This window comes from Anabrus simplex, chromosome 1, assembly GCF_040414725.1.
Source record: "Anabrus simplex isolate iqAnaSimp1 chromosome 1, ASM4041472v1, whole genome shotgun sequence".
Classification (NCBI taxonomy): Eukaryota; Metazoa; Arthropoda; class Insecta; order Orthoptera; family Tettigoniidae; genus Anabrus; species Anabrus simplex.
The window spans coordinates 562,566,154-562,581,847 of NC_090265.1; the positions used below are offsets into that span (position 1 = coordinate 562,566,154).

Here is a 15,694-nt window from a genome sequence, read left to right on the forward strand (position 1 = left end):
CCCCCTCAGTATACGCACAACCCTTGAAATATCCTGAATTTAAATTCAGTAATGATGCACTATATTAGTGATCATGATTAGCCTCAACCTGTATAAAAATGTAACGGTTAATCTCACAGTGCAAAACGCCAATATGAGTTTCCCATTCTTCCACACACAAATCCTTTCGTATGCTTGCACAGGAATCACCTAGCAGCATACTATTTCTGTTACTGACCTCATTATCCTATACTCATAACACTTGTCAATATCAACACTCATTTACTTCTTTATACGCGCGAGTCTACTGCCAATCGTGAAATCTACTCACATCAGTCGTGTATTTGTTGGCAACTGCAAACTATATTTTACGATTTCCTATATAGGCCTACGCTTCTTTTTCTCCCCTACCTGAATAGACTTATTTTCTAATAGATTCAATCTCATCCTGCTTGCTGGCTCACCGAATTCTTTCGTAAGACCTAATGATCGATGGCATCTCATCGAATGGGAATTAGTTCGTAGAATCGTTTATGTTAAGAAAACTCATACTGGATTTTTGTGCTGTGGAATTAACCGTTACAAATTCTCTCTCAAGGTCGAGAGCTTTGCTAAAAACATAATTAGGGGTGGTTTTCATTGCTACCCTTGGTTACGTTCGATACCGCAGTCTTAGTCGTCTCACGTAATGAGGAACAAGTACCACTACTTCAAATTATCTCATTTTTCTACAGTTTTTTCCTGCACCTTGGTACGATCGCGAACTCTGGCGCACATACGGAATTGGCCTTGTTTCATGTCCGGATGCCCTTCCCGACACCCTACACTATGAGGAGCGATGATTCAATATTGCGTGTTTCTGGTTGGTAGTATAGGTTATTGTGGGTATATGTGAAGAGTATATCGAAACAAACAAAAATCATAGTTCCCGAGCCAGAGGATTTAACCAGAAGCAGCTGAAATCCTCGGCCCAACCGGAAATCGAACCGTGACCGTTCAGCCAGGGAGCTGCACTACTTCAAATTATCATACAAGTCAAAAATGAATGAAGAAGAGGCCACGGACGAAGACGAATATCCTGGTCAAAAAAGAAAAAAAAAAATCCTGGGTAACTTGTATGTGACCAATACTTCCATGTTGTTCCGAGTTGCAAAGAATAAACATCAAATCGCCCTGATGACAGCCGACATTCGATGAGGATATGGAACACGAAGAAGAAGAAGAAGAAGAAGAAGGTGTCGCCCGAGAATAAGAATATGAGATATCTGTTCCAGTTTCATAGCATCTGATATTTCAACTCTCAGGACAATTGAATAGGCCACGAACTAATGTGATTATGGTAACCACACACCGAAAACCACGAGAAGAGCTAGTTTTTACAATCACAGAAAGACTTTCTCCTTCTTCTGGTCTCTTGCAGCCGGTGAGCTGGAGTGGGTACTCTGTAATAGCGAACAAATGATGGTTTCTTTAAAGATACAAGTAAATCCCATTAAGAACTTGGCAATAGTGTGTAGCCACAGCGTGGGAGCTCATAGCCATATATCAAGGTACAGTAATTGTGAGTTGAGTACACAACTAGGATCGTGACTATGCTCGACGTTACTGTGTAATGAAGTTGTCACTACTTTTGTACGCCCCTGTACTATGAAATGCATTAAAACCTTCCAAATTAATTATTCTTGCAGGGCTGTATGGATCGAATGCTGCACACTGTGCCGCAAGGTCATTATCTTATTCGGGCCTAGTGCAGCTGCACCGTTGCCTTGGGCACCGCTCACCTGCCGACACTCCAGTCCATTCGGTCTGGAATTTCTAGATATCTGCCAACGTTATTATATAAGACCCAATGCTGAGGCCAGAGTTTGACAGAGAACTAAGAGATCGAAGTAGGAATAAGGCACCAGGAACTACTAGGAATTACTAGCTGCCATGCGAGTACCTGGTATACAAAGAGATTCCTTTTAGTATTTAGTAGTACGAGAAAGGAGAAATGTCATCTGATTTTAGAAAATAGTATTGATATACCTATGCCTAGGAAGCAGGTGCTTTCAAGTGTGAAAGCTACCGCACCATTAAGTCTCACGTGTGTAAATATGTTATCGAATTATTTACAGAAGAATGGATAGACAAGCTGAAGCCGAGTTCGGAGATCAGTGTGGTTTCCACAAAAAATGTAGAAACAGGCAAAGGAAAACCGAATTAACATCTGGTCAATGATCACAGATGATCGAATTAAGGAAGCCAAGTCCAAGTAGGCCTACATGGCACTTGTTGACACGGCAGCTGAGGTCTTAAAACATTTTTCTAGAAACTGTTGAGAGTGAGCTTGACATTCTCCTTCTTTTGCCCCTTAAAACAATATTTACCACGCAACTGCCCGAGCCCTCTTCTAGTCCTCCAATGTGCCTGGTCTAAAATTCGAGTAGCTAAGTATGAAATGTCTCGCACAGCGAATGACACCGTTTTTTTTTTTTTTTTTTTTTTTTGTTTGCTAATGGCTTTACGTCGCACCGACGATGGGATAGGAAAGGACTAGGAATTGGAAGGAAGAGGCCGTGGCCTTAATTGAGGTACAGCCCCACCATTTGCGCGGTGTGAAAATCGGAAACCACGGAAAACCATCTTCAGGGCTGCCGACAGTGGGATTCGAACCCACTATCTCCCGGATGCAAGCTCACAGCTGTGCGGCCCTAGTTGCATGGCCAACTCGCCCGGTGACACCGTCGCAACACTGTCTTGGACTCTATGCAGAATAAATATCTTACTTTAGAGTGGTTGCATCGATTCCTAGATTTGGGCATGTAAGATCCGCTGCTCCAGTGGTATAGATATCGCAGGGGGGAATTTCGTTAACCCATATAGTCTATCCCATATAGCCTAATATATAATACTATTGAAATTATGTTTATTGCTTTATGATGCGCGCCTGGTGGCCATGATCGTTAAGGCGTCAAGTCTCTATGGTCTAACACTGTGGTTAGCCGGTTCGAGTCCCGTTGGTGGATAAAATCACTATCAGAATGTTGGTTGGCAGGGTAAGAGCGGTAGTGGTATACAATTTCTAATCACTAGATTGCGTGCTAAAAGCCTGGATTGAATTACAAACTTCTCTGCAGTGTTCATATGGAGTGAGGGACTGACGCTGTTGATGTTATTCGACAGAAGTAGGCTACGTGCCGATACCTCAAGACCATCATCCCAAATCCATACATGCAGGTCGCCCATGAGCAGCAAATAGAAAGACCCGCATCAGGCGTGCCGAACATGTCCTCGGACACTCTCGAAACTAAAAGCCACACGATACATACATTGGTTTATGATATATTTTATCAATAGCATAACTGAAACGTGACAACTCTACGATTTATATCATACATGTTAGTCGTTTAGTTAACCTAATTTTAGGTTTGGAACCCCCTCTCACCAAAAGTAAGGTCCTAGCTACACTGTAGCGTTGTTAATGGTAAATTGAAGTAGTGTCATCGCAGGTGTAGACGATTATTAAAGCAACTGCAACGACGCATTAAAACCTTAAATTAAAAAAATACTACTATGTGCGTCTGACTAAAAGTTACGACACGAGTAAGGCCAAGTCCGTCCGGCCCCGCGGTGTAGGGAGCAACGCGTCCGCCTATCACCCGGTGGCCCCGGGTTCGATTCCCAACCGGGTCAGGGGTTTTTAATTGTAAATGATTAACATCCCTGGCCAGGGGACGTTCCTTTCCTCACATTCAACACTTTACACTTCGGCAATTTCCAAATACACGCAGGTTGCTAACATATGGTGCAAGTAGGGGCAAAAGATCTTTCTAGGTCGATGCCCCGAACAAATAGCATTTAAAGAAAAAGCTGAGTCCGCACCGGAGGTGGCTTGCATGGGTAGTGCCTAGCTAGATGCGTAGATAGGCGCTTTGGTAGGATATGTGCTGGCCGCATTGCTGGGAGCTGCGTCAGTTACTCTCAAGACGACGGCGACTTAAGAACGTCTCTGTCGAAGTTAGGGATAAAATTACTTCTTATTAACAATTCTAGTATGAAGTACTGCACCCATCAGATGAGTCTGATTGGCTAAATTTTAATAATTGTATTTGATAATTAATAGTAATAGCCCGGCGGGTTAAAGCATAGGACAGCAGTAGAAAATGCTGGTAGCCAGCGCGTGAGAACGAAGCCTTGCTAGGAACCCACGCTTCTTTCTCTGCTAAAAATAAATTGAGGTCTCTGGGACACCTGTTATTACATCATCTTTTGAAACTGCGTAATAGGAATGGAAAAGTACTGGCAGGAGTGACTGAGATGGAGAATCGTGGTCCTAGCTACCCGAATCCCCTTATTTTGAAATGGACCCGTCCATATAGATGAACATCGGAGTATGCGCTCCAATCAGATTACTGCATTTAAATAATTTCAAAATTAGCGCGACCAAATGATATGTGGCTTGTAATTAATCCCTGTCAGTATTTAAGGAAGATTATATCAAGAGGAGATGTCAGTAATTATTGTAATAATTCTGGACTAACTTACTGGTTTGTGGGAAATGTATTGGAATATTGCGTACCCAGGTGTTTGATATCAACAGCAGTGGGAACCCCTTGCCAGCGCGGAGAGTGGTTCACCAGCGCGGCAGAAGATATAGTCCAACTAACGCCTACTATATTGTCAGAGTAATTACGAACAATTCAAGAGTCACGGTGCATCATGGCAGTAACAAGAATTTATGCAATCTGTGTGTACAAGGCATTTCATGTTTTTAGTAACTTTGTTTTGGAGCTACCCAGCACTACTTTAATTGGGATTTTTGGTGGCAAGAATTAGTGTTCCTACGCCGATTAGTGCGCCAACATCCCCGAGCAGTAGCTTCTCACGAGTCAGTCATCATCCAGAGTCTTGTGGCGGTCAGACGTGTCTTAACTTTGCTCCGTATTCAAGTATAAATGTACAGAATTGTGTGTATTTATTGCTGCATTGGAGATGGAAATAAGTTTTATGAACAGGAAATGAGTTGGTAAAGTGTTTGAAACCACGTAAGTGAGTGGATTAACAAATTAACAGATTTTACAAGTGTCCAATCTACGCAGGGTAAAAATGAAACTTTGAATTATGCAGTAGTTGCATCTTATATGACACAGTTTTCAATATGTAGCCCGCAGAGCAACGCAGACAGTTTAATATGTATTGGTAAGCCGTAGGAGTGGAAAATATTTCCTTGCTACAGCTGAGCTGTTAGTTGTGTTTGAAACGTTGAGCGGAGAAAATACTTTTACTCTCTATAAGATATTTAGGTCAAGTGAGGGTAGACGCCTTCCCCAGCAGCTTGGTCTACACAAAGGGAGCGGCTGAGCCCACGAAAGACTTCGCTACATTAGAAGCAGCTGTGTGTTAGAGCATAGTACGTGAAATCAGGCCTAAGTTACAAGATATCTGAGTACTGCGTGTGTTGTATATATATATTATAGTATAATGTCAAGTGTTAAAACAAGTTGTCGTGTTTAATATTATGAGCAGGAAATAAACGTGTGTAAAGTCTCAAGCAAGAGTGGAAATTAGTAATATAAGCCAATGCCGGATACAGCAAGAATGATCAATGATATTAACATGTTTGTCATGAATCTGTAAGACAACATGGCTGCCTTAAGTCCTGGTGATCCCGAAATGCCATCAATGTGAGTACAAAACCTCATGTTTAAATTAGAATCTAAAGCTTTCCTTTGATAATGGTATCTTGATGTAAATAGGTATGCGAGTGACGATGGTATAACTATAAAACCCGAGTACACAGCCAGAAAATTAGGATAATTCTGTTTATGAGTAGTGTAAATATTATTATTATTATTATTAGTCGTGTGTGTACTAATTTGATCTGTTAGTATCGAACAAATTATATTTTTTTGAGGCAATTATAATGAGCAGTTTGCGTATACCTGCACTATTATTATTATTATTATTATTATTATTATTATTATTATTATTATTATTATTATTATTAGTAGCATTGTCAGTATTTCATTTAGGCAGAATTTTATTTGTTTGACGCAAGCAGAGACACCGTGGTGGATGAGTGATGTAGTCAATTAACGGGAAAACACATATATTCAATAGTTACTGTCGAGAATTCTGGTTGGACGACAGTAACACTGATACATCCATATATTTTTGTTGCTATGGCAAGTAACGTGGTTAGACAGTTGGGTGAACAGTGCTAAATAAAAGGATTTTTGGCTCAGGTAAAATCGAAGTGTTGTCAAACAATAAGAACGATATTGAGTGACGGTAATTTGTTTGAGATGTTTGAAGGCCCGTAGTTAAGAGTATATGGTAATACATGATGTTATTTACCTGAAGAAAAGTATGTAGGACAAAGAGTATGGTGAACATATTCTCAATAAAGACTGGAAATGTAAGTATTCAGCGTGATAGCTGAGATGTAATAGAATTCATGCAGAATAAAAAAATGGTAATGACGTCGTAAATGAATAATGTAAGGAAATAAATAAGCCAGTCAAAGAGGGTGTACGAGTTAGAAGGACCAAATGATACGTATAATGGTTTAGCCGTGACACAATATCGTTTTATTCAGAGAAAAGTTATAGTACGCATTTGAGTGACATTTTAAAGTTAGGTTGGTAACATGGATCACCCAACTGAGCTGGTGTGGATGCTTGCCAGTAGGAACTACTTTTGTTGGTTTTAACAGATGATTATCATTATTATTATTATTAAATATATTTATTTATTTTTTGCCTCGTATTAGCCATCATTTAGGTACATTCTTTTATTGTCTGTGCATTGTCTGTGTATTTTATTGTGAGGAACCACAGTAACATTTGCACTGGCTCATGGTTATGTTTCAGCGAATTATAATATATTGGGACGCTGAAATAAGCCAAAAATGTGGTATGAGCATATGACAAGGTTCATCTATGTATATATTAGTGCAAAATTTAGGCATTAGGTTAGGATTTCTGGCTGCGTTATCTCGCTTGGTGTACATATTAGAATAAGTTATAGTATGTTTTATTTTAAGTAGGAGAGTTTGTCTTCTCCAGACTAATTTACGGTATCTAAGTAAGGGTCACTCGTATATATATGAAAGCAAAGCTTTAGATTCGTATACAACAACAACCAAGGTCCATTATGTGAGTTAAAAGTTACTGAATTCTCAGGTTAAAAATTATTGTTTATTGCACCTGGAAGGAGGATATTGAAATTATGGGAACTCAGTAACAGTTTTGATCAGAGAAATGTTATTATTATTATTAATATTGGTGAACTCTATTATGAGAATTTTATGGTTACGCCTTTACACAGTGAATCAGGTATTTCATCAATTATAATTTATCCTGGCAAATATGGTTTTATAGATAAAGAAAACTCAATAAGCACTGTTAAAGATTCTATTCCAATGGTGTTATTTATGGTAAATGAATGTTCTAAGATAACAGCCACAAACACGTTATAGTTTATCAGGATGGTGGATCAACAGTACCGTACTTACAGGTCAGGTTAAAATATTATTATTATTATTTATTATTATTATTATTATTATTATTATTATTATTATTAATATTAATATTGGATCTTATTATTTAACATTTTACCAATGCAATTCACAGGCTATTAGGGAGTCCTGACGAATACAATATTAATCACTTGTGTCAGTCAATTGTGGATTTATTAATTAATTAAATATTAACATTTTATATTTTTTAAATCCAATTTATCTACGATTTGGTTATCAACAGTATTGGATTTTGGTAGGCGAATGTTAATTCTTTAGGATTTATTAATGATATCCAACATAAAAATAATATTCATTTAGTGATATTATTATTGTTATTTCAATTATTATTATTATTATTATTATTATTATTATTGCGATATTATTATTATCATCATCTCAATGCATTGCAAATTCATTGATATCACTATATTGGAAGATTCGAGTCACAAGATAATGGTTTCCAGTAGTCAGTTAGGCAATTAATTATGTAATTAATAAATTTGATTGCAATTAAATTAGTAAAATTAATTAATTATTTTATTATGGTAACTTCTTGTATGTTTGTTTGTAAACTTATTTTACATATTTGAAGGATTATTAATGACATTTCTAGACTTTGATTTGCGCAAAATCGTCGTATTATTTCAATTATTATTATTATTATTATTATTATTATTATTATTGTATTACATTTTCAGGTTGGTTTTCCAAACTTTGTATACGCATTTAGGATATACTGTGGAAACATTTCCGATTCCTTTTAAATAGTTCACAATGCAATTCAGTGATATCAAAATAATTTTATTAATTAATTAATATCAACATTTTATTTATTTTTAATATCTTAAAAATATCTATTATAATTATTTTGACTGATGGCAAGTAGTATTTCGATGAATAACTTGAGTTGGCCACATAAAAATTTATTCACATCAATATTATTATTATTATTATTACTATTATTATTATTATTATTACTAAATATTCTCATGATTATTATTGTTATTCGATTGATCCACCTGGTATATAAACAATATTATCCTAGTAAATGTGTACAGTTACACAGGCATCATGTAATTGGATGAACAAATATGGGAAATATCATTTGATATAAAAATTTAATGATAAATTATAAATATTTTCTTTATGGATTAACGAGGTGGTCATGTGTGTTATGAGAATTCGAGTTGTACAGTCTCATAAGGTAATAATGTAACATTAACAAAATCTTATTTTACATTTTATAATATTTATCTACACTTTTCCTTCTTTTGATTTTTATCAATAAAATTTTATATACATATTTAAAATTAAAATCAGTCTGAGTCATAAATTATTGTAGTGAATAGTTTACTAAACGCAATATCCCTATGCATCCTGATTCGACGACGGGGACTGATCGCGCCTGAGAAGAGGATCTCACCCACTTTCGGTAAGTATTTTATTTTTTAGGGCAGCCGAGGCAACAGTGAAATCCAGTCAACACCGAAGGAGCTCTGCAAGGGTGCAGTACTAACTATTCTACCCGTGTTCTTCTTGTTGAGTACACGAAGTAAACGGAAGTGAAAACGCAATTCAACGCTATAATGGCCGCATTTCATTTTAAACATGGAAACATCCATCAATATCACAACTTGTAAATGCTATAGGTATCACACATAAATAAATAAATAAATAAATAAATAAATAAATAAATAAATAAATAAATAAATAAATAAACAGACTACTGACTTGTACTTACCATCTTTGCCAACTTCCTGAGCTACCTCTTCCCAAAGCTTTTTGAGGACAATGGCTTCCCTTTTAAACATGGCTGACACAAATAAGTCATCCATTTTCAAGTCAAAAGTGAACAAATGTTACGAAAAATGCATGTTAAGTACAAAAACAAGTTCACGTTTCTACCTGGATAGAAGCTTGGAAAAACAGCCCAGGTCGTTCACTAGGATAGACGCTTACCAACTACCCAGAGAGCCAAGCCAAGCCAAACGTTCGATGCGGCCACTTCCATTAATTCTCGGGAGTTCGTTTGCTTGAATTAACCATCCAAGCGACTAACCTCCATCTAGGCGCTAAGCAAGCCGCCTCTGGTGCGGACGTAACCTAACAGACACTGTACTCTTAGCTACAAACATTAGTCGTGACAGACAATGGGAACTCCAGCATATTCTTTATTAAACTGTTCATTATGCAGTGCTTATTATTTACCAGAGTTAGGATTTTTAGGTGCGCACCCTTTTTGTTAGCGTAAATTAAAGCTGTTCGGAAAGATGTCACAGTGTGAAATTTTGTTTCTAGTTGCCAAAAAGAGGCATTTTTCACGCAACTTTTTCCCTTTTTGGGACCTATATCCCTTTTATCCTCCCAACCATCCCCATAATCCCCCTTTCCCCCTTTTTTCTTTTAAGTTTAATTCCAATTTATTCTAGAAGATTTCTAATCAATAAAACATTTAATTTTCAATTAACGTATCCTCAGCTTGCTGTGTACGTGCGAATAGTAAGCCTACCTCTTTCAGTACTGAGAACATTCTGGTAAATGTCGCGGTGTTATAAGTGTGGACAGCAAGTGAGCGAGCGCAAGAGTGAGTTGTGTGATAGTCGCATTGAGTTAGCAAGTGAGCTGGTGTTAGCACTTTGTTACATTACTAAACGAATGTGCTACTAAATTTTACCATGCCAAAGGTGTCCAGTGTCCGATGTATTGCTCTGCCTCAGGAATTCAAACATTTCATAGACACTGATGGAACTATTATGCGATGTACTATTTGTGATTCAAGAATTTTGTTAGATGAAAAAAAAAAAACAGACAGATCGCATCAAACAACTTATTTCCAGCTCTAAGCATAATATAAACAAGACTCTTCAAACAAACAAATCGCGGCAACCTCTATTACGAAATGCGTTTCAACAGAGTTCTTCAAAAGGCCAAAATTTGAAGGAATTAAACATTCATTTGTGTGCAGCTCTTACACAAGCAGGAATTCCACTCAATAAGGTGAACCACCCAGCCTTCAAGGGATTTCTTGAAAAATACACAAAGATGTCAATACCCGATGAGAGTACTTTAAGAAAAAACTACATGGAGCCTGTTTACCAAGAAGCCATACAAAGAATCAAAAGGAAAGTGCCTGATTGCTATGTGGGAATCATTGTGGATGAAACCATAGACTCAATAGAACGATATGTTTTGAACGTTCCAGTTTTTCCCTTAGCAGAGGAGAACGTTAAGCCCATGTCGTTAAAAATGTATGAGCTGAAGAAAGTCAATGCCAGTACAGTAATGAAATCAATTATGGACTTCTGCCAAAAACTCTGGTCTACTGGTATCGAGTTTGAAAAACTTCTTATGGTTACGGACCAAGCTCCATACATAATTTGAGCGTTAACCAATTGAAACCTTTATTTTCTAAGTTGAAGCACGTGACATGCTTGGTTCATGTCCTTCACAGGGTTTGTGAATCCATAAGGAACGAATACGACACCGCAAACAAATTAATCTCTGCCCTAAAGAAATTCTACTTAAAGCTCCGAGTCGTGTTATTGCCTACAGGGAAACCACTGGCCTGCCCCTCCCAAATTTTTCGGCCATTGCCCGCTGGGGATCGTGGATTGAATGTGCTGCTATGTTGTGTGAGAATTTTCACAAAATTAGAGAGTTTTGCTTTCTTTGGATCCAGCCGACGTAGGTGCAATTTCCAAGGCACAGCAACTTCTGTTACCGGAGAAAATACATAATTTGCAGACAGAACTATATTGTGTACATAGTTACAATTACCTGACTGTAGTAATTAAACGATTAGAAGAACAAGTTCTGGAAAAGGAAAAACAATGTCATATTTTTACCTCCGTGAGGGAGCAATTAGATGGCTTTGCCAAAGACAAACTTGAGTCTAGTCTTCAGAAGTATCCAGACATTGAGGAATTCGCCACATCTGTAGAGTTGCTATTCAGAGGTTTCTGTAGATGTTGAAAGAAGCTTTAGCATCTACAAAGACATTCTATCTCCTAATTGAAACAGGCTTACTTTAAAAAATATTGAGATGCTTAATGTCTTGAAGTCCAACAGCTTCATATTTTTTCCTTCTTTTGATGTGATAATCTGATGTACTTATTTGTAATTCAATAAACTAGAACAAAGGAGAGAGAAATCGTTGAAGTAGTTGAATAAACCAGCACATTTTTGACCCTTCTTTTTACCTTATTTGAGCACCTTTTCCCTTCCTTTTTTCATCTGAAATTTGTACCTAAAAATCCTAACCCTGCCAGCATATTCGTTATTGCACTGTTCATTATGCACTACTTATTAATTACAGTCAATGTGTAACTAAAGCGCAACTGCACTACCACTTTGAAACTTCACGACACCACCTCAATTCGCAAGAGTCACCGCGGACAGAACCGATGTTTATCATCACGCCTCGACAACTGGGACAGGCGCATGCGCAGCAGCCATCCTTACCCCTCGCACCTCTTACCGCGCATCCATGTGACTTCTCGTCACACGACTATAGTACCGTACAAGTGCAATTAATAGAACATTGCATCAAAAAACCTAACCAAACCCCATGGCCTACCAAGCGACCACTGCTCAGCCCGAAGGCCTGCAAATTGCGAGGTGTCGTGTGGTCAGCACGACGGATCCTCTCGGCCGTTATTCCTGGCTTTTTAGACTGGTGTCGCCATCTCACCGTCAGATAGCTCCTCAATTGTAATCACGTAGGCTGAGTCGACCTCGAATCAGACCTCAGATCCAAGTAAAAATCCCTGACCTAGCCAGGAATCGAACCCGGGGCCTCCGGGTAAGAGGTAGGCACGCTACCCCTACACCGCGGGGCCAGCATAACACTACATCGAGTGATCAAAAATTTAAGAAATGGAGTTGTCCCAAGGACCTGCTTCGAACTATCGCATGTGTTTTCAATAATATGCTCACAGTTTTGCATCAGCGAACCTGAACGGAACAGGGCTATTCCCGTAAAGGCCATAAATATCGTTGGAGGAGTACAAGGTAATGTTTCTGCTTTCCGCAACCTCGGCACTATGTGGGTCAGATCGGTTAATTTTATACCCGGTCACCTTTGCCCGTAAGATTTAACCTAATGCTCATTTTTAGTGCAGTCATGCGGTAAATAAAATAAAAGTGTAGGCTGAGTGAACCCAGAGTCATGTAACTCTCCAGAACTGGAAGTCTCGTTTTTAAGCTTCCTTACTTCTTGGCGATAATCGAACCCACGTTCTTCCGGGTAAAGCGAGCACGCCTTTACTACCACGGCTAAGTAGTTCCGTTTACGGACTTACACCTTCACTGTATAATTAACCCGTGCTAAGAAATCTTCTCACCAAAGGCAGCCTATGGCTAAATGCCGGTCAGTGTATCCACAGGAAGACACATGCCCGTGATACTAACTCCCCATAAGCCTAAATCGAGCACAATATTTGAAGACAAAGAATTACGACAAGCTGTGAGGTTACTTTTTAATCATTCAAATCCTCTTCGGTGAAAATTGCCAGCCATAAACTCTTAGAAAATAAACTAATCAGTGGTGCACGCACTCTGTAGAGACCACATTTCGCACAATGCACTGCCCATCCTACATTCTCTCCTCCCTGTTTAACATAGGTGTATTAAAAAGATAAAAACTGAATGGAGAATGAGGTTCCTATCTATTCTGGCATTCGCAGTTTACGAAATTGTTAACCTTAAAATAGAAACTTCCGACTGCCAAACGAAGTCAAAAGAACAATTCTACTGAGCAAGTCGCCGCGTGGTTTGGGTCACATAGCTATCAGTTGCATACGGGAAATGGTGGGTTCGATCCCCTCTGTCGGCAGCCCTGAGGATAGTTTTCCGTGGTTTCCTATTTTTACACCAGGCAAATAAAGGGCCCTCGGTTGCTTCCTTCCCGCTCATAGCTCTTTCCTATTTGAACGTCGCCATGAGACCTATCTGTGCCGGTGCGACGTTAAGCAAACTGTAAACAAATAAAAAAACAAATTAAAAATATAATAATGTTATTGTTTCTACGCTTCACCAACTACTTTTTGACGGTTTTTGGAGACGTCGAAGTTACGGAATTTTGTCCCGTAGGAGTTCCTTTAAGTGCCAGTTAAATCTACTGACACGAGGCAGACGTAAGACCTTTAAATACCACCGGAGTGAGCCGGGATCGACCGAGGGTCAGAAGGCCAGCGCCTCAACCGTCTGAGCCACTCAGCCCGGCAAAAACAATTCTATCCAGCCCTGAATGCTCTTCTCCCACTGAACCACATGTAAAGTTTGTCAAGAAATTTCACCCTTAACAACGGATGTGTGGTCTCAGGGACCTCGCTGGACGCGAGAATGATACGGGACTCGATAGGAACGATCATCAAAACCAGATCTGCCGCAGGAGGATTCTAAAGAGGACAGGTTAGAAAGGCATAACAGGAAAGTTTGTTATGTTTGCTTTCCCAAGAATAGAAGTTTTCTTTTGTTGTTACGTCGAACCGACACAGAAACGTCTTATGGCGACTATGGGAAAGGAAAGGGTTAGGAATGGGGAGGAAGCGACCATAGCCTAGAAACAATGAAGGCCGTGTATCTTATAAAAACGTCTCTGCCTGGCAAAGATTCCTCCTTCGAGACTAACCTATGAGCTCACAAGAACACCGTTCTACACAGTAGAACTGCGATTAAAATACCATTGTCTTCTACGGCACAATACCAAGCTTTACATCAAGAACTGCAGGTTTAAAAAGCGAATATATGGATAGACTTCTACCAAATTGACGGCATAATGACGTCAGAATGGATGACTACGAACTGCGGCATACCATAACACGCTTCTTATTAAATATTCATAAAACAATTGAAAAGAGCAGGCAAAACAACATGACTACGACAGACGAGTTATCTGACCTGTTTATAACGAATGCTGCGGAGCAACACGAGTCCTCTAGTAATTATTTTACTCTAAATTTTAAAATACCCATATTAGGTATTGTCAACTGACATGGTTCCTGGGAGCTCACCTCAGTATTAACGTAATAGAAAAGCCGCCTTGTGAACTGTATTTTCTTTTTAATATCCTTAGCCACTGACGTGCCCCCAATTCTCGACTGGTACTTCCAAGAAGACCACAGTATACACATACAAGGGAATAATAGAAGTTACAGTTAACTACAGTCATAGACAATATTTACCGAGGTTGTGCTTCTCTTTATTGACGTCCTGGAAGTCGAGGGCGCTGTCGACCAGCATAGCGGCGGCAGACGCTGTTGCAGCATCGTTACATTTAGCGCCAGGACACTCCTGATCCCAGATGGCCTCTAGACCGCGCCCCCAGTGCGCCTCCTCCGTGATCCAGTCCAGCAGGTCTACCACGCGCAGCACCACTTTCTCCGAGATGGCCAACACTTCGTCCTGCAACACACGAAGCAAGCCGCCGTTCAGTAGAGTGGCTCCCTCCGCTCAGGTCGGTCGTGTGCATGCTCGTCTGGGCTCGCACTCCACACGTGGATGCAGATACGCCAACGTTTGTAACTTAAGAACGTGTTCACTAGTGCATTGATACAGCAATATCCCAAAATGACAAACTTCGGTGTGTAGTCAATGAAAGTGTTTATCTTTTCAGAAATCTTTATTACATTAATACAAAAACATGGAACAGTTCAGGATTCTGAATCTATAGGCTATTAATATTAACTGCTCTCTAACGAAACTAAATGTAGACAGGCCTTGGTGTGCAAACAATGGAAATCTATTCCTTTCGAGGTTCTCAGATATAGCTAACATCTACTGGTGGAACGTACTGAGGATTGTTTCAATGTTCTCTTGACTTATGCCTACAAGAGGTGTCTACAGTGTGACGGATACCAATTATGTCCAACTTCCGCAAGGTTAATCTGCATGGGTGCAAAATCAAGCCTCTGGAATGGACTTTTATTAGGTGTTTAAGAGTTTTAATTTTCGAGCATCAGTTGTTAAATCAGCATTCAAAGAAGTGTTCTCCTAGAATAGTGGTCAAGGAGCTGGCTCCGTAAAGTAAGGTGTACAGGTTCGTAATTTAATTCAACGGTTTTTGTTTTGTTTTAAATGCAATTGATTCGGGGCGTCGACCCATGTGGATCTTTTGCCCCTACCTGCGTGTAATTGGTGTAACTGGAATGGCGGTAGTGTGGAATGTTGTGTGTGAGGAAAGGAAGATTAAGGACGTCACAAACACCCAGA

At 39.2% G+C, this 15,694-nt stretch overlaps 1 protein-coding gene across 1 annotated transcript in view; it reads right to left on the reverse strand.

The window, feature by feature from the left end:
• The window catches only part of LOC136877570 (AT-rich interactive domain-containing protein 5B), a 369,783-nt gene extending 354,408 nt beyond the window's left edge, over window positions 1-15,375 (reverse strand). The window contains exons 1-2 of the mRNA XM_067151759.2: window positions 15,355-15,375; window positions 14,668-14,887 (exon numbers count right to left, since the gene is read on the reverse strand). Coding sequence (XP_067007860.2) covers window positions 14,668-14,887; window positions 15,355-15,375 — 241 coding nt within the window. The remainder of the gene's footprint in view (window positions 1-14,667; window positions 14,888-15,354) is intronic.
• Window positions 15,376-15,694: the final 319 nt, after the last annotated feature.